At 39.6% G+C, this 19,195-nt stretch overlaps 1 protein-coding gene across 2 annotated transcripts; it reads right to left on the reverse strand.

The window, feature by feature from the left end:
- Positions 1-327: 327 nt before the first annotated feature.
- On the reverse strand, positions 328-17,196 carry tmem248 (transmembrane protein 248). 2 transcript variants are annotated; one of them, XM_085289803.1, is made up of 7 exons: positions 16,814-17,196; positions 14,930-15,088; positions 13,925-14,213; positions 9,790-9,940; positions 8,589-8,772; positions 7,429-7,610; positions 328-5,201 (listed from the first exon to the last, which is right to left on the reverse strand). In XM_085289803.1, exons 1-7 carry the CDS (start codon positions 16,814-16,816, stop codon positions 5,147-5,149), a joined length of 1,023 nt encoding a protein of 340 aa, XP_085145929.1. In that variant the 5' UTR covers positions 16,817-17,196; the 3' UTR covers positions 328-5,146. The 2 variants fall into 2 exon arrangements, with proteins under 2 accessions (XP_085145929.1, XP_085145930.1); XM_085289804.1 differs by having other exon boundaries at positions 7,467-7,610; positions 16,814-17,195.
- Between the last annotated feature and the right edge of the window lie 1,999 nt (positions 17,197-19,195).

A 19,195-nucleotide genomic window follows, 5' to 3' on the forward strand; every position in this document is an offset into this window, starting at 1 on the left:
GGTCAGGCCCTACTTGGTAATTCTGCCTTGCTGCCATCTGCCCTTTAAGTCACACAGATAATGTGAAGAACTTGGAAAAACTGATGCCATGTACTTTATCGTAATGCTAAAGTGTCTTGATGCCATGGAAATACGTTAACATCACCAGTACAATCCTTATTTCATGCAGAGAGAGCTAGAGCTTACAGATCTTAATATTTCTCTGACCTCTTATTTTAGGTAGAGCCAAATTAGTTTATTTTCCCTGGGAGATCATTAATCTCCCTAATCTAAATTAATAAATGCTGTGGTGTTGGGGATAAAGGGAGAGTCAGAGACGAAGAGCGGTTGAACTTCAGAGACTGTTTATTTAAACTTGAATTCATTTACAGCAGTTCCACTGGGGAGGAAAAGGGTCTGAATGACATCCTAGCCACATTAAAACCTATGGTCCTATCTACTGTATGTACAGGGAGGAGGATGCAGCTCGACAGTGCAGAAGGCACAGAGTTGGCTTAATATTTGCCTGTAAGCGCTGCTAACATGACAAAAAGGATGACAGAGAGGAGGAAGGGCACCTTTTATTGGAGTCATGTTATAGCAAAAAACACAAAACACTGGTATGGTAGCTTGAAACTGCCAACAGCACAGATGAAACAAATTAAAATAAATGTAGGCGTCGTTTAGTTAAATGTGCTGATTTGTTTAAATGTTTTTGTCATTTTGTATTCTTTGAATTAATTTCACTTTTTTTGCTTTTCCTTTTATATTATTTGTATTTTTCATTTGCCACCTGTTTCATAATTTACTTTTTTATTTTCTTATTTTTAGTCATTTTTTGCTTTAATATACATCTGAAGGAGTCATACAGTGCGTGTTACTAGGTAAACTTTCTGCACAAACAGCTCCCTCCAATCAGGCGGCATATAGATGTGACAAAGGCGTGGAAACTGGTTGGCAAAGCCATGTCAACCGTCCAGTCGCTAGGGAACAATTTGCATTCCCTAACTGGTTGGCAAGTGGTTGCTGGCAACCAGGAGGTACAACTGATTGCAAACTCCACTGAAAAACTTTCAATTGCTTTAGTTGCCTTACCGCTGCAACCTGTCGTGGTTGGTAAGAAACCCAGTAGTAAGGTGGCAAGTTTGCATCTTCCCTCTAAGATATGGGCAACTGTGGCAATCTATTAGGGTGCAAAGCAATCGCAAGGTTTGTAATGCAGCACCGCATAAGTCTTTGCAACCAATTTCATCTCAAATTTCCTTGTTTTTTTCTCAGCAAACTGCATGACTAAGACCTTCTTTCACTGAGCTTTGTGTTTTTTTTGGCAGTTTCAGTCCTCCATACACAGCGACATGGTGCAACTTAAGGTGAATATGGCGCAACTGTTTTCACGTCATTAGTGATATAGTGGAGTAATTTGAAAACTACAACAGCAAGCATCTGCTCCTTTAAAATCCTTTAAATGTACACTTCACAATAGTTAAGATTTGCTTTAGTTTTTCCTGTGCGATTTACAATATGTGATAGATGAAGCAAAGACAATGTTAAGGCATTTTTTGCAGTCAGAGATGCAAATTTAACCCAAGGGAGGGGGGTGAAAATCGCAGAGAAAAGGATATGAAGCAGGTAAATGCAAGTGATACGTGTTAAGACAGCTTCATTCACAACTTCAAGTTCCTTTAAATCAATCCCGGCTACCCATCCATACCCAAACAGACCAATAAGAGCTGCCAGATCTTCCAAAAGAAGAAAACAAAAACAAACAAAAGCAGGTGGGAGCACAATAGATGGATGAGAGAACGCAACAGATCCATGCTCATCATCTGAACAATAGAATTAGGAAGACTTTTTCTAGCATCATTTTCTGTGTGTATGTTTGGGGGGTATCGTAACCATTACAACCAAAACCAGTCATTCACTGACATACACACGAAAAACGCAAATGTTAAGTACAGCGTTTCATACAACAACATGACGGGAAAACCTTACACTATGAAAACCAATCAAAACAAACAACACAATTCAAGTAAAGCCTCCCAAACTGGAAAAAAAAAAATTATATATTTATATAACATATTTTGAATCACTTGGAATTCTTGCATCTCAGATTTAGATTACGCTGCTTATAAAAACAGTACATTCAACAAGTACATCAATTATGGAGCAAAAATATAGCAGAGGTAAGTTAAATGTATCGGTAAATGCTATTGAAAAGGAAACAAAATACGTAATTACAAACAGGCAATCTTTACTTCTGTAGGAAGGTTTTTACTCAAGTCTCTGGACACAGACCAATGCAACAAACCAGCAGACATACAGCACTGTCTTCTTGTTTTTGCAGATCTAATATGTGCTGCTCTCAGAGAGAAACGCAAACAAACAGCAACAGATTGAAAGTTTTGCAGGTGGAAGTCGGGGGAGGTGACTTGTTTTGTCTCTGAAACAGAATCCTTTTCAAAAATCAGACACTCGGAAACGAGATTTCAGAGAATTGCAGTCTGCAGCTACACTTCATCCAAAACTCACTCTCATACATTCACACACAAAATGAGTCTTTGCACAGTTTCATGTCATTCAAAATAATACAAATGTTAGTTTAATAATTAATATATAATAAATGGATAAATATGATAATGGTATTCTCACTGCTGCTCAGAAGTTTGCCCTTGTTTTTTGAAAGAAAAGTACATTCTTATTTGCTACAGTTCTTAATAGTGAAATGTTGCAATAGTCCCTCTGTTCTGATGGTATAATGTATTCTCAAATGAAAGTATGTTCTGGTAAAACGCAAATTGTTTGTTATACATTACATCCAAAAACCAGTATTATCATTAAAGAAGCAACACACTTGGCTAGTAGAGTGCTTTGGATGCCTCCTTAAAAAACACAATTTTATTGTGAAACTCAGTGTTCCTGTTTTAAGAACAGGAAGACCATTGGTGTTTACTACTCCCTTCAGAGACCAGCAGCACCTCGCTCTTACAAAAACACATTTAATGAAACTGCCACTTCAGCGTTTCTCAAACTCTGATGCACTCAGTGGTGGACCAACTCCTCCTACTTCTTTCTCTTCTGCTTGGAGGCATTTTAAGTTGTCCTCTAGGGGGAGTAGTGCACACTGTCGTATGAAAGAGGTGTCAGCAACCTTCGTTAACCACTGGCTAACAGAGAAAAACGTGTATTCTTTTATTGGTTAGCAAATGATTGCCTGAGGCTGCCTGTCATTAGGTGAAACTGCACCAAGGTATACAGTGCAACACCAAAAACTACCTTGCTGGTTGCAAGCAGAGTCAAAGAATTGCCTGTAGTTTGCATGGAGAACAACAACATGTCTGTAAACACTTGCCAACTAACTGCCAAATGGTAGTGAAACCGAACAGTATGATGCAAACTGAAAATGGAAACAGTCCACCGTCAAACTAAAAGCTGCACCTTGTGAAATCTCCCTACTTCATGTAAGCTATAGCAGACCAAAGTGATCTGCCAGGTTCTGGTGCAGCACTCCCTTTGCGATCAATTTCACCGATCATCAGCCAGCAACCTCCTGAAACCACTTGCCAACCAGTCAGAGTACACATTTTTCAGTCACTATGACTCTGCGACTGATGCGTTACATATAATAGAAACGTCAAACTTTTACCATGATTAACTTGCATTTGTTAATATATGGAGTCCCAAGAGCACAGGAGTAATGGTTGCTGAAATTGGGCTTCTGAACACCTACATAGATGTATTAAAAATGACAAGTTATTAATAACCAAAGGATTCACTAAATGATTTACAGTATTTTTTATCATTTCACATTATATTAGATGAAAACTTTTCTTTAAAACAAACAAGGATGGTTATTGTAAACGTCTGAGCAGCAGAATTAATTATCATATTTATTTTTTACATGGAGGCCAATTAGTTTATTTACATGAAAAGAAATAATCACAGGAGATAATAACAAAATGTGCAAGACATCCAAAGGTGCACTATCTATGAAAACACTTTAACATGTGCAACTCATATAATTTATCATTTCAAAAAGGTGACGTAACTAAAGTGTCTGATATAAAGTAACTCAAGGGTCACCCGACATTTACAATAACAGGACAAAGAGCACAAGCTTTATTTCAAACCACAGGCTCATCATACCAGAACAAATAAAATGTGATATTTGGCTGTGGAAGAAAGGGGCGGAGAGTTAATGTGGGGAAAGGGACAAAAGTGATGACCCACGCCTATTTTCAAGCAAGCAAGTCCACCGTAGGTAAGGCAAGATCAAATGTTCTGTATCTCCTGGGTGCGACAGAGAGGACTGGATCAAACACCAAAACTGCTGCACAGTGACTGGCAGCAAATTAAATTCAAGAGGCAGGTGAGTGAAGAAGCAACTGACAGAGGAAAGCATAAGGCCAAAAAGGAAGAAGAAAAGAATATGTGACAAATTTCAACAACAAACAACAGGAAGTTCTGGTAATTCTTTAACTGCTAATCAAAAGCAGTTCGTAAAAGGAAGATGTGAAATTCTTAAATCACTTAAATGTCACTTAGATGTCTAAATGGACTTTAAAGAACCCGATTCTAACTAGAATTTTAATTAAACCATCAAATTTGGTGCAGAGAAAAGTACTACTTTATTCCATTCCTCGCTTAAGCTGCTATGGTGAGCGCACGCTGAGGATTTAATCATTATTTACCTGCTTTTCTGTTTCCTTAAACATGTTCCAGGTGATTAAACATCACGCTTTGTTATCAGGGCGACAAAACCACTTTGACCTTAAGATATCTAAACATTTACCACTTTGATAAAACACTTCTGTCTATCGTGCTTCATAAGGTGAGTCCCAATCGCCCCAGAAAAAAGAAGTAGCTCTTGGATGTGGCCTTCTGCTTTGTTTCTGTACTGCATGTTTGGACATGGCACTGGGGGGCTCAGGCAAAAATCAAAAGAAATAACAAAAAGGGGAAAAAACAAAACTAAAGAGTTCCTAGAAATATTTACACCACAGATACAGGCACTTGTATATCTTTGGTTGGAGAAACCCAACATTGCAAGAGTAATGCATTCACAGAGCTTTTGTGTCCCTTATTGTATTTCCAGGGTCCACTAGGCAACTGGTAAGTCGTGTTTTTGTTTTTTTAATTAATTTCTTCTCTTTCTTTAATTTTGTCCATGTTACAGGTAAGTCCTGCCATTCTCTGATGTCTTTTTAACCCTCTGACAACGCCACCTGCAACAAAAGAAACGGAATTCAGTTTCAGTAATTACAGAAATTTATGGTACCAAAATCTGGTGATGTAGCAAAGAGCGGTGAAAGTGTGACAGAGGAAGACAAGAGTCTTGTTTACTTGTCTGTTTACACACAGACGCATTTTGCAAGCATTTAACCCCCCACCCCCACCCCCAGCTGATCGATGCACTTCACTGATGTTTATTTGGGAAACACGACTGGACTTTATCAGCTATTGGTGACTGTTCCAATGCATCCCCTGTTGTTTTCTGCTGCAATATTTTGAGTGTTTTGTGCTATTTTATTTTGAAAATTTACATCTCAGCATCCTTAAGAAAGTGGTACACAGACAGTATCCAATTCTCATCATATCTGTCTCGGGATGCAACTATCCATGGGTTTTTTTCCCCAGTTCTGATATGATACAGATACTCTGGCTTCTTTATCTGTTGATACAGAGAACAGACATGATGCCAGAGTGAAATTAAGTTAACAAATCAAATTAGTAAGCTGGACTCCTGCTACTCTGAGTATGAACCTTTCCTTTATGTATAAGGCAACATTAGGTTCCCCTTTCACATTGCTTTCCAAACAATAGAAGCTAAATTATCGCTAGCAAATACAATTGAGAAGATAATTTCACTTAACAGGAAGTCATTAGTAAAATAATGACAAAAGGATCACGACAAATAACATGAACTATTTCTGCTACTCAACTCTACTTTTTTGTTCTAGTCTCACTTCCACATGTGAAATAGAAGTGATGACATATAGGGGAACTTTAACAATATTAATAACAACAACAGTAAATAAATTGATAGAAAATGATTAAGATCCCATAAGTGCAGTAAAGTTTCCCAGCAATTGTTATAGCAAACATAAGCAGTGGGGAAAGTGAGCAAGAGAAGCAAACAGGACAAGCTCTGTGTTAAACCACTGGACCACCAAAGGGAAAAAAAAAAAAACAAAAACAAACTGCAAACATGGTGCTGCATTTGTGAAATCCTTCCAAACTGCTGTTTGTTTGCTGTTGTCTTCCCACCAGCAATGAAGGGAAAATAAACAGAGCAAGACTGAACTGAACAGCTTTGCCCGCAGGTCAGCACGCTGTCACAGATCAAGCTTTGTAAGTGCAAAACGAGACAGGTGCGCAATCAAAATATCAGGTCCATATGTGTGAACACCAAATACAGCAGTGTGGAGAGGTAGCAGTGTATAGTTGATGTTAAGCACCAGTGTAATGGTCATCACTGGTTTAGACCCAAGCTGGGGCTACACCCCGTGCCTGTGTGGGGTTCCTCCAGCTTCCTCCCACAGTGCAAAGACATGGATCTCAAATTATCTGGTGAATCGTCAGTAGATGAGAGGTTGAACAGAACCTTGTATGCTGCTTGTATAGTTATGAATGTGTGGTTAAATGTGGCTTATAGTCTCTGTGATCTGAGTGTTCGACATTTATGTGCCTCACAAATTTAAGCTCCAACAATCTAACCTGGAGACGATGCTACATAAACACACATATTATTTTTCCTTGTGTTTGTTACGTTAGAGACATCAAAGAGTCCATCTGTTTGCTTGCTGGTGGTCTCCACTTCAGAACAAAACACACAGACCAATGAATATGCGGGAAACTGCCAGTTACTGGAGTGCCAGTTTGGGTGTAACCAAGGCAGAGTCATGCAGAGGTAAACACACCAAGAAGACAGACAAACTGCACTGTTTGTTTTGCTCCTCCCTTCAATATTTCAAACTAAGAGTCCCAACATGAGCTCTTAGATAAAGAAATCTGCAGCTGTTGCCCCACCTTCCTTATCCAAGCAAACAAAAATAACAGCTATGTTAAAATACACTCTCTCTCAACTGGTGTGAACTCGCTATGTGTATGGGGAAAACGAACTGTGCTACATGCAACAAACAATAAGATCAAGGAGGATGAACTCCCTTCACCTCTGTAAGCGAGATGCAACTACTTCATATACCAGGCACAGTCAAGGATCATTACCATAATGTTCACCCAGACTTTTACACCAAATCTTACAGCATTCGGACGTCTTTATTATGCTCTCAAGGGAAGCTTAAATATTCTTTCATTTGGTTTGGAGTTTGTAAGGAGTTCATGTGCCAAAACAAACAAACAAAAAGCAGAGATAGCAGGAAATCAGCAGAGTCATTGATTGGAGCGAGTCTTTGACCGATCACTGGTCAGTTGATACTTGACTGAAACTACCTGTTGAAGTCATATAGCACTGCTGGTGTCTGTTGTACCTTCTCAGGACAGAAGTCAGGGTTGGTTTGTCGCACTTTGCCAGGCCGCCCCTTTATGACTGCATAGCAGAACATAGTGATGACCATGACAAACAGGAAGTAGCTAGTGTGCATCAGGTGAAGGTTGATGAGGGAACGGTCGTCCTAGTAAGACAAGCGTTAAAAGACACAGTTTAATGTCGCAGAGTAACTTCGGGTTTTATTTCAAGCAGAAGGCTACAAGCTTGATTTCTTTATTGCTCACTGCACAAGTTACCTGTAGTTTTTGGTGAAGGTGGTACACTAAAAAAAATACGTATAATAGTTACTGCATGCATGTGTGTTTTCTCATAACAGCTGCAGCTCCATGTTAAACAGATCAGCCATTTCTCATTAGAAGAGGTCTTAACATGTCTGCAGTTTTCAGGTGTATTCTTCAGCTGCTGCTCATACTTACTGTGGTGCCTGCGTCAATACCTCAGACAACAGTATACGATTTTCCTCTGAACTTCACTTTGCGCCTCCTCCTCAAAATGCATCATCAAAACTTCCTGTTCTTTAACCCCAACTTTCTTTGATTGGCTGCCCCTTATAAAAAGTTTTGAACCGTCGGGGGGGACTAATGTGCAAAAGACTGATGTGAGAGAGTGTTTATAGCAGTCTGAGGCCTGAGCTTTTGGTTCACATGGATTACTCACACGTACGATAACCTGATTAATCTGAAACTCTGGCGGTATGTAACGTGAGCCTATAACATTGTACCAGTACATATATTGGGGAAAAGCATATTAGGTCCACTCTAATGATAATTTAATTCCAGCCTTGCTGGTACATTTGCAGCTCAAATGCAGCTCACTGTTCCTGGAACAACCTACGCCCATCAGTACAGATCTAAATGCCTTTCAGAATAAACTACAGGTTTAGGAACATTTACCTCTAAATGATCTCTCTGTGTTACAATGGGTTAAAAAAAATACTATCAACAAAGTATACCAGTCATCCTACTTGTTTAAATCATGGGGAAATTACACTAAAAGGATGCATATCACAGAAACTTTGTTTTTTACCTTTACGTATTTAAATGAAATGAGACATAAAGAACTACTGTTGAAATTCAAAAACTGAGGAGCTGTGGTGACTCACATCTGGAACAATCACGGTAAGTTTTGGGTTGAGTGCGTGGTACACTTTGCCAATGGCTCCTTTGTAACACCAGAAGGGGTTGTAGTCCTGACTGTACTTGGTATCTGAGTCGCGGACCGTGGTGAACACCTTGTACCAAGATGTGGCATTGGTGTACGTCTCTGGCACGCAGTGTGGTGGCTGCCTGCAAACAAAAACACAGGGGCTTTTGTTAACTGGTGCAGTGGAATTGTTCACACCATATTATAGCAGAGAAACGTACAGATGTTGTTGCTGTTTATCTGCTCTGTATATTTTCTTATGTTTATTTGTGTCAAACAGCCTTATTATGAAAAATTGCTTATTTGGGTGACAACAGATTATCCATCAGGACAGGAAGGAAAACAAATGCAACACACAGATGCCACAGCTGCTGACAGGGGGAAAAAAAAAAGCACAAGAGCAGACATATCAAGAGGTTTTGATCAATTTTAAATAATTATAGTAATAAATAAGTAAAGTAAAAATTGTGGATAACAATTTATAACTTTTTAATGTATAATTTCATATTATGCAGTTTACAACTGGGCCACCAGAGGGATCTAAAGCAGTATCCAAGGCAACTGATCCAATGAAACAATATGACTGTCTACAAATAATAATAAAAATACTGCTACTACACTGATAATTGGCATAGTTCAGTAAAAGATAACAAATGAAGCTTAATTTGTCTGATGGAGCCTCACTCACACTGCCTCTACACTTTAACAAGACCCACATTTCATCATATTTGCAACATGCAAGGTGATGCAATTTGCACCTTGACTACCTCTTGCTTATCTTGACAGATTCAATTAATCAAATTGAGCGGCATACGTCTGTTCCATGCATGGGCATGCACAAGCCCTGCAAAAATATTTGTGAGTCAATCATTTGCAAAATGTAACGCTGTAGTAACAAAGTACTTGCAAATCACTTTAACTGCAGAGCTACAAAAGGAAGCTGCACATTACTGCACATTTTGTGGTTTCTCAAATGGTTCAAAATAACAAACAACAACAACAACAAAAATGCATGTTTCTGTAAAACAAGGCAACGCAGACTTATTGCCTTTACTGAATGATAAACTCCTCAAAGCTGCATTTCATTTAGTCTGCATCAGAAAGCTCAAGACTAATTTAGTGCGCTTGTTCCCTTGAGTTATGGAGGCAGTCCAACTCACACTGTGACTGGGAAGATATTGCTGGCCGCTGTGATGGTCATGCAAGTGCTGAACACCACCTGCTCGCAGTGACCGTGCAGAACACAGTCGTCCGAGTTCCAGGATACGGGCAGAGTAAACGTGATGTTTATTTCTTCATGAGCTTCTCGGCCTACAGGCAAAACAAAGACAACGAGAGCAGCAGATTGTTTTAAACTTTTCACGACAAGATGTCACCAACTCATTTCTTTTACATTTTAATCACAATGTAATGTTTTTAAGGCAACCTCGTGTTGCATTTCCATGACCCCAAGATCAAGCTAAAAACCTCTGAGCTCTAAAGCGAATATCAGAGGTATGAACAGTCCAAACAGTATGAATGCAATTCCTGCAGCAGGAGGCTCATACCAAGCTACCCCCTGATAACTAATGACAGGCTGATTTTGTAGGCTTATGCAATATTTTTCAAACTGCAAAGGAGATTAGAGGATTATCAGTCAAACTGAGTGGACTCCTGGGTGTGATTTAGGACTGACGTGTTCATCCAGATGGAGGAGACAATAGAGAAAACAAAAGAAATTCTCACTAAGTCCAAAAACTGTTCTACTAGGCAACTCGTGCTTTATAAACTCTAGTTTAAACAGATGAGAAACTTTGATGTACAATGATAAAAATAAGCATTTATACTAAAAAAAAAAAAAAACCTGTCATAGAACTAATATGCAGCATTTGCATTTGATTTTTCTCTCCGAGTAATACATTTGTTGCCATTCAAATTCAAGATAATGCTGTTCCTGGCTAACAGCTCAGCCAATCACAACTCCGGCACAATAAAATAAAACACAAACTAGGGCCTCTTTATGAAATGTAATTTACAAAATAAGGCTGCAGTATATAATTTTAAACGAGAATTGAGGTAAGACAGTACAGTTCAGATGAGTATATTTTGATGTTATGTTACACAATCGCTTTCATTCAGAAAGTCATGCCAGCGTTTGGATCTCTGCCCTCAAGAAAGACTCAAGCAAACCCCACCCTCCACTTTCCAACAAGAAATAACAGCATAAAGTCTGAGAAAGTTACTCCAACCAGCTGTATGCGTGACAATAATAGTTCATCATTATCCATTAACATCGACAATAACAATAATTTTTGGTTTGCGTAAGCAGGAACTAAATCACTTTCTTTGAATAGAGAATTGCAGATGACTACTTGTTTTTTAAGGGTGAATTTGAATCTAAAATGACACGTTCAACACTACAGTCAATGACGCAAAGTGACTGAGGCAACAGGAACCTGCAACCAGAAACCTTAAAAGGAGAGAATGGGTCACTCCGAACAGACACAGCAAAACTTGAATCACCGTTATTTATTTTAAATGCAAAATTGATCTTACTGACAATTCAACAGACGTCTTTGACAATTTTCACCGCCATTCGTCTGTTTCACTCCAGACCTGGCAGGTACTCACACGCACACTGCTGCTTACCCAAATGCAAATTTGTGACAAAGTTCAGTGCTGAGTGTGATGTAGTTTGGATGAGCAGCTCTTATAATTTGGGTAAAAACTGTTATTTGTTGCCAATGTTTCACCTACACTGTCAGAAAACATGCACATACAGGTATGTTTGCTTGACTCTCTTTATGAGAATACTGATTAACATTAATGTATCCCCAGCCTCATACAGTTGGACATGTACAAAGTACATTTTCGGTTGTTTTATCATCATTTGTTTTGGTTTCCTGTGATAAAAGACTTAATTCACTCATATAATTAGAACAATCAAAATGCAAGGAAGCCACAATCTTCCCTTTTTCAACAAGCACAATCACAAACACACTCCCTCTTACACACTAATAACAGCCGTTTCCTGATAGCTGTCCTTGTTTAAAAGCACCGCGTTCTGACTGCATGTGACATTCTGTAAACTGTAGCCATTTCCAAATAACCAGGCTTACACTCTCTCCAAACAAGCGCTGCATTAAAGTAATATAAAAAATTCATTTGACTAAAAACTTTGCCTCTAAGTAATAGAAAAAATGTAAAAAAAAATTGGACTTCATGTGGACATAGTAAATCCTGAACTTTGAAAGTTGGCAACATTAAGCAGAGTCTGTTAGCCAGAAATCTGCCAAGTGTAATGTTTCACACATTTTTTTAACATGCCTTCCTAATTCCAACATGCAGCACCTCAGAAGTGAAGCAGCAAGAAAACACACATGGTCTTTCAGTGTGTATGAGCACTTTAGACAAAAGGAAAAGTTTGCTTCTTTTTTTTTGCCTGTCCCATTTGGTTCTTTAGCCGTCAGAACTGATGTCTGAAGACCAACAAGGATACCCAATGGATTTACTTTGCCAAATGGATCATCAAGACCTTGCCGTATTGGTCCATTTGATCAACCTTTGTTGTTATTATTTATTTTATTTTATTTTCAGTTGTTACAGACGGGACAGACCTGACTGAGGGATAGGAAAGGGAGAAAGAAAGATGAAGGAAAAGAAAAACAGAAGGGAAGAGGGACAGTGAGAAAGGGCACTTAAATAGAGAAAGAAGAGAAAACAAATCTCCTGGATCACCTGTTGAGAGAAAAAGAAGAGAAAACAAGCAAAAAAACAGAGCAACTTACTAAACACAACACCATCACGTTAATCTAGCTAAGTGTAAACAGCAGTAAACACTAAATATTGAATGCTGTTGTGCAGCATTCCAACTACACCTTTATTGGCTGCTTGGAAACAGCAGCCAATAAAGGTGTAGTTTATGTCTATGAAGAGTGAACACCCGTGTGCACATCTGTGTGGATCAGCGCGCTTGTATTCAAAAGGTTTCCCCATGCAATGGTCTGCTAGAGGATGTAGAGAGCCATAGCCCTGTCCCCCAGGGCATGAAGCAGGCATGGAGGAGATCCAGGCTCCAGACATCCAGAGGCCCCAGAGTGCGAGAGCCCAAGGAGGACCACCGGAGGGGCATCCGTGCCACCCTCCTGGGAAGAGCTGAGGAGAGCCCCAGATGAGGGGTCACCCAGTAGCCACAGAACAGAAGCCAGAGGGGGCTGCAGTGGTGTGCCCGCCGGCTCTGCCGGCAGCCAGCTGTGCCAGAGTGAACCAAGCCGCAGGCCCAGAGGCCGGAGTCCCGAGGGCCCCCTTTGCCCCGGAAGAGGCCTGACCGAGCAACAGGCACCAGGCCAAATAGTCACTGGGAGTGAGCTGGTACATACCTGAGCGCCCAGCCCCGGACACCAAGAACCACCAACGCACCGACCCCTGAGGGCATCATCAGGAAAAGTTTGCTAACGCACACTCAGATAAGCCCGCAGACATATTCAGAAGCTTCACAGCATTTTAGGAATTCATGTTTCACTTGGTGGGCTCGCCGGGATCAGCTTAACGTTACACAACACCTCTGCTGTTTGCTCACCATGTTGAAGTAAAGTCACAGCACTGAGAGGTAAAGTAAAAAGCCCAACAGAAGATGCATCTGACATCAGAAAAAGGCAGCCACAACGCAAAAACTCTCCACACTATAGAGAACACAGGTTTCTCCCATGATAATTAAAGAAAACACCTGTTGCATAGCACGAGCAACGAGTGTAGAATTCATCCGAGTTTCCAAACTTGCCTTTCCATGAAAGGGTTCAGAGCAAATGCGGAATTCCTAATTTGTTAGATACAAAGATATCCTCTGCTAAGCAATGCCTGAAAGGCCTGATCACCACCTGTCACATCAAGACTCCTGCACCATTTTAAACAATCGAAACAAATGCTTTTTAATACCTGAAAATTAAGAAATAAGAGAAAATAACACTGATATAAGGTATTATATTTTTGCTGCTTGGTATACAGCTAACTGTAAAATCATCCCAACAGCACAGTATTTAAGGCTCGCCTTTACATGAAATTAAAGCGAATCGCTGAACTTTTGGATGCTGGCCAAACTAAACAAGGAAGTTGAAGATGTATAGTGCACTTACAGCCGTTTGAGCTAAACACCAACATATTGTTGTGAAACATTGTTTTTAGGCTACTCTACATCTGTATGAGCTGGCGTGTATTAGGCGTACATCTACCACCTGCAGTGGCAAGTAACAATCTTTCTTCTTCCTTAATCGAAGCTACAAGAGCAATCAAACCTAGCAAAGAAATATGAGAACCTACCTGAGAGGCCTACTTGCTGCCCCAGCACCGTGGCATACAGGTGGGTGATATTGCGAGAATACCCTCCAAATGGACGCTGAGGGTCCAGCGTGAGGGTGATGGGGACTGAGATGTTAATGGGCCCCGAGTCCTCCAGCAGTAGGGGAACCTGAGTGCTGGAACGAGCCTGGCCGCTAGTCACCACCATGCTCTCCGGCGTGGTCGACTCGTTCAGGCCGTGCTTTATCGTTTCATTCTCTGACACACAAAAGTCCAGCTCATTGAAGCGCAACAGAAAGGTGTTCCAGTCCTGTGAAAACAGTGAATATGTTTTTAACTGCCAGACATGACAACAGAAATTCATGTACAATGTTGCTGTTACTGTATGTATTTGTAGACAATATTTAACCTATGTGCAATATTTAGTTTGGTTACAATGCATCCAATTATTTAACTAGAACAACCTTTTTCATTTGCATATGCCTCCTTTCAGATTTACATGCTGCACACTGTGCAGAGAATGTGTATATTATATCATAACTTGTTCCCTCTGCATGCCGAGAGCTAGGGCAGAGCTAGTTGCTTAGTGCAGGTTGTTTGATTGTCAGCTTTATCATCTAAAAGCTACCTGATCAAACTTCATAAATCCTGACTGAGAGATGGTGCATGACCAAAAGAAGAATCCATGAAATGTGCAGATCCAAATCATTTTCTTTTGAACTGGGCTTGGCAGAGCACCATGTGCTCCAAATGCCCCTTAAATCTGACTCACATCAGAGCCAGGTGAAAAGGGGTCAGATACATATATATCCCACTTTATCCTACAAGAAAGCTGTTCTCAGCCTTACATCCTGTAGTGCAGTTGAAGCATGGTTTTAATAAAAGAAAAAAAAAAATGCACCCTTTAGTTATAAAGCAGGCAACAAAGGCCACCACCTGACATTCAGCATTAGCAGTGATCACACTTTACCGTTTTAGGACCACATAATTTCATCTACTTCAAAAAACTGCACGGGTGTGCCTTACCTCGGTTAACTCTGGAGACTTGATCTCTTTAATCTTGAAGAAATAACCGATGGTCAGGAAGGCAATGGCCACTGCACTTACACTGATCATAAAAATGACCAGAGGTGGACGGTTGTTGATGTAGCTTCTCAGGTTCTCTATAGGATTTAACAAGTACACCTGCACACAGACAAGCACAGATTAGCTAATATTTAAGTATGAGAGAGAGTGTGACTTGCTTTGCATCGAGGTTTGCACTAAGAGACAAACCCAACTTAAATGACTGATACAAGGCATATGAGCATACGTGTCACTCACGATGACAAAGTGATGCATTAAATGCTTTAAACACAGCATTAGCAGTGATCACAGTTTCAAATGAAGAAAAAAAAAAAGACGTTTGCTTTAGAGTCCAGTTTAAGATTGTGCACAGACTAAACAGCAACAAATATGCTGGGCTCACACTTAAATCTACCTTTAAAAATTATGCTTCAGAGTTACTCTGCACCATACAATTACATTGTCTGAAATTTAAGCAAATGAGGCCATCTCTGGCAGACAGTTTGCCACCAGAGTCATAACTAGTGAAGCATTCTAGGCAAACCACATTTAGATGATCTGTCTTGTATTAAAACCAGATTCTTTGATCCCCATGATAGAACAGAGAAAACCCGACTCATAGTGGTCAAAACATTTATAATTCTTTATTCAATCATCTTCCGGAAGAGAGAGAGCCCTGCACAGCCCAACGGCAGTTGCAGGATCTCTAACATTAGAATCTAAGAATGTCTCACATATAGGTGTTATTTTGGTACTTTACACATCACACATAGGGAAGCATAGGGAAGTGAATACTTAAATTACCAGTTGTAATAAAGTAATGTGCTACATATTTCAACCAATTTCAAACACGCCAACTCTGCAATCACACTTAACTTATGGTTATGGTTTATTGTGTATTTTGTTGTACAACTGTGCATCATATAAATACTGCGTATCATCAGCATGAAATAACACTAAAAAAAATTATTCAGCATTGTATCTGGTTAAGACCCACTGATACAGTTCATCATATTCGGATAATAAACTAAGACGGAATTAATGTTGTTAAATGACACCGGAGTCAAATCAGACTGGTATACACAAATTGCCCACAGGTTCTTCGAAAACGGCACTTAACTGGTTCAGCAAGTTGCTTTGGCTGTGGAATTATTTAAACAGGACATTTAGCAGCAGAGCTACCTTTAAAAAAAAAAAAAAAAAATCCTCTCACTCAATCAAATAAAACTTTGAAAATTGCACTGATGCTTTGGAACAGAGTATATATATATATATATATATATATATATATACACACACCCAGTCAGATGGAACTATGCAGGCAATATGCTCACGGCCTTTGACATGATGTTTACCACGATGAGGAACTAAGATAAACCGTTGGCTCAAATAATTACAGCACCTCTACATCGTTCAAGGATCCCGTGTGAGCTTTTTATGCATGTTTATTGAACTCATTGCCCTGTACCGAGTATGCAGTACAGTAAGCAAGGACATTTCCGCGTATTTGCTGGAGCCATGTGACTTTATCGTTCTCTAAAGTTGTCAAAACATCCAACTGTATACTGAAATATTTCAAAGAATTAATGCAAAATGTTGATGCAACAGAATTGGGAAGATAGTGTGAACATCTAATTCTACAATTAACGCCCTACCAGAAGAAACCGTCGATAATATGACAGAAAATCGTTTAAAACTACAGACGTGCGTTAATTCAGCCCTGTGTTTAAACGACAGGCAGGTGACAAGCTCTCGGTAACATACTACGACTCGGGTCGCTAGCTACCTCGACAAAGTGACAAAGCTGGCTAAATTAGATGGAAAGCACGCACAAGCTGTCCTTACCATTTTTCCCGTGTGTTCCTCTGACGGATGCTAGCTGGAAGGTTCGTTTCGGTATCACAATAACAAGGCAGCTAGCTCTCTGCGAAGCTAGCCTGTGCTGCTAGCTTACTCGCTTTCCTGAAGCTAGTCCCTGCTGAATATCCCGCGGAACAGCAAAAATCGGTGTTCGCTTGAGACAGCCGGGCTTTCAGCACACCAAACACCGTGTGTACTGCTTCCCATTCTTTGCTCTATAGCTCACCGCTGCACTAATGAGAAGTATTTTTTCTCGTACAGCCTGGAACAACGTCAATGTCTCCGGGTCCTCCCTCTGCCGACATATCGTCCGCGCCCCCGCACTGCGTAGTAAAAACGTCGCACCGCACCGCCGCCGTCGCGTTATTTTCATAGAACCTGCGCCTGAAAATAGACGTCAGTACGTCGGTGATGCGCAGGCTTACGTAATTTACGTAGAGTACAAGCGATTTTGCAGCGTTAAGGTACCATAGGAAACGAAAGGTTTGAAACGGAACGTCTGACGTTTTCTTTTTTCTTCTTTCTTTTGTCATGTTTCCAAATGTCCCATTGTAAAGGGTTGAAAAGTCGTAAAAAACTGATCCGTTATTTATGTTATGTATTTACGAAAACCAAATAATAAACCATCAAGAAAATAGCTTGTTCCAACTCAGGCATCAAAGGTACACCTTTAGTAAGATATTTTATTGGCGTCTGTCATGCAAGTATTGGTACAACTAATACTCTAAAACCTGAAAAAGTCAATATTAATATTGTTTAACTTATATTACCATCAAAATAAGCCCTACTTTTTAATAGACACACATTTTGCTTTGTTCTTTAAAAAAAAAAAAAAAAAAGTTTTCAGCACTTATTTTCAAATCTTTGCTCAAATACACTATTGTGGGCTAATAAAAACATTTAACTGTTACGGTAACAGGGCTAAAATTAGAGTAACGGGGTTGCACAAGATAACAGGTTGAATTGATATATTTCATTTTAGATGTAGAGTCGTGGCATATAACAAATAAATACTCAGAAAAGCAGAATGTTTTATTTTTGTTGGGGTTTTTTTTTATGTTTGGAATGTTTGATTTAAGCTGGGAAGCCTCCAAGCCCTCGCCTCACGCTACGCTGAAAAGGATAAACAGAAGAGAATGTTTGATTTATATGTTCGGTCTACCGTTGACTTTTTAAAATATGTTGAACAGTGGTTCAACAATCAGACACAAAATCAGAATAAAAACGTGGATTTATAACTTATTTGAATAATAACATTTGAAATACAATTTAGTGATCACGAAGCTGGAACAAGAGAAAATAGTTTTAAGAGACATTTTGCATTTTAATTAATATTTTGTATAATTACACCTGTCTCAGGACAGGTGTCATTTACACACCAAATATATGTTTTAGTATTTTCTGCATGGATTAGTCTTAAATTCGTGCCTGGACAGAAAATATACTGCCTCCTGCAGTTCAGCCTTAGGCGCAGCAGAGGTCGCTAAAGGACTAGAAACTCCTGTTTCTAGCCAAAACAAGCTTTTCAGTTTTCGCAAATATGGCAAATGCAGTTGGCCAGAACTGAAATAAATCGCTTTTTACATGCTTTCGTTTATCTTACAGCAAAGTCAAGTTTGCCCATAAAGCGCTACTGTTTTGCTAAAGCAGTTGATCCTGTAAAGGATTTACGACAAGGTAAACTCGTTGATGGCACACGTTGAGAAGCGATGGAGGTTACAAACGGTGTTAAACCAAAAGACGAACTTGCACATGTGTATTTTTTATTTATTTTTTTTTTTTTAAAGCGGCTGGTGCTTGAAAAATGACTGCTACCAGAAGCCTGTTGCTGAATGGATCTTTTCCCCATAACTGCAGTTTGCAGCCTATCAACTTAGCAACTACTCCAGAAATTACACATCATTTCCATAAACAGGGAACATTGACCTAGGCCTCTAAACACAACTTCTCAACACACAGATCTTACATATGGAACAATAAAGTTATTCAACTAAAACACAAAATTATTTTAATCCAGAAATGGATCATCTACAATGATGTCATCCAAGTTCGAAGATAGAATCAGAATCAGAAAGGGTTTTATTGCCAAATGTTGAGCAGGTTTACAACATTAGGAAATTGCTGCGGTACTTAGTGCAAACATACTGTCAGACAACGCTTACATAAACATAAAAATAAAAATTAAAAGTGCTAAGTAGATAGATATATACATAAGTGCAGGTGGTGATCAGTGCAAACATGGAATGATGCAGTGAACACAGTGTAGGGTCATGTGTTAGTGGTGGGAACAGTCATATGGTTATTGTTCATGAGTCCAACAGCAGAGGGGAAGAAACTGCTCTTATGGCGAGAGGTTCTGGTGCGAAT

This window comes from Mchenga conophoros, linkage group LG10, assembly GCF_057382185.1.
Source record: "Mchenga conophoros isolate Kocher_MC1m ecotype Shallow Benthic linkage group LG10, M_conophoros_male_GT1.1, whole genome shotgun sequence".
NCBI classification, from domain to species: domain Eukaryota; kingdom Metazoa; phylum Chordata; class Actinopteri; order Cichliformes; family Cichlidae; genus Mchenga; species Mchenga conophoros.

Bases quoted from the DNA above. Each gene is read 5' to 3' on its own strand.
- tmem248 (XM_085289803.1), bottom strand. The intron at 14,214-14,929 runs GTAAGGCACACC...CTGTTTTCACAG, and splicing joins AGTCTCCAGAGTTAACCGAG to GACTGGAACACCTTTCTGTT. The intron at 8,773-9,789 runs GTGAGTTGGACT...TTTTGTTTGCAG, and splicing joins AATATCTTCCCAGTCACAGT to GCAGCCACCACACTGCGTGC.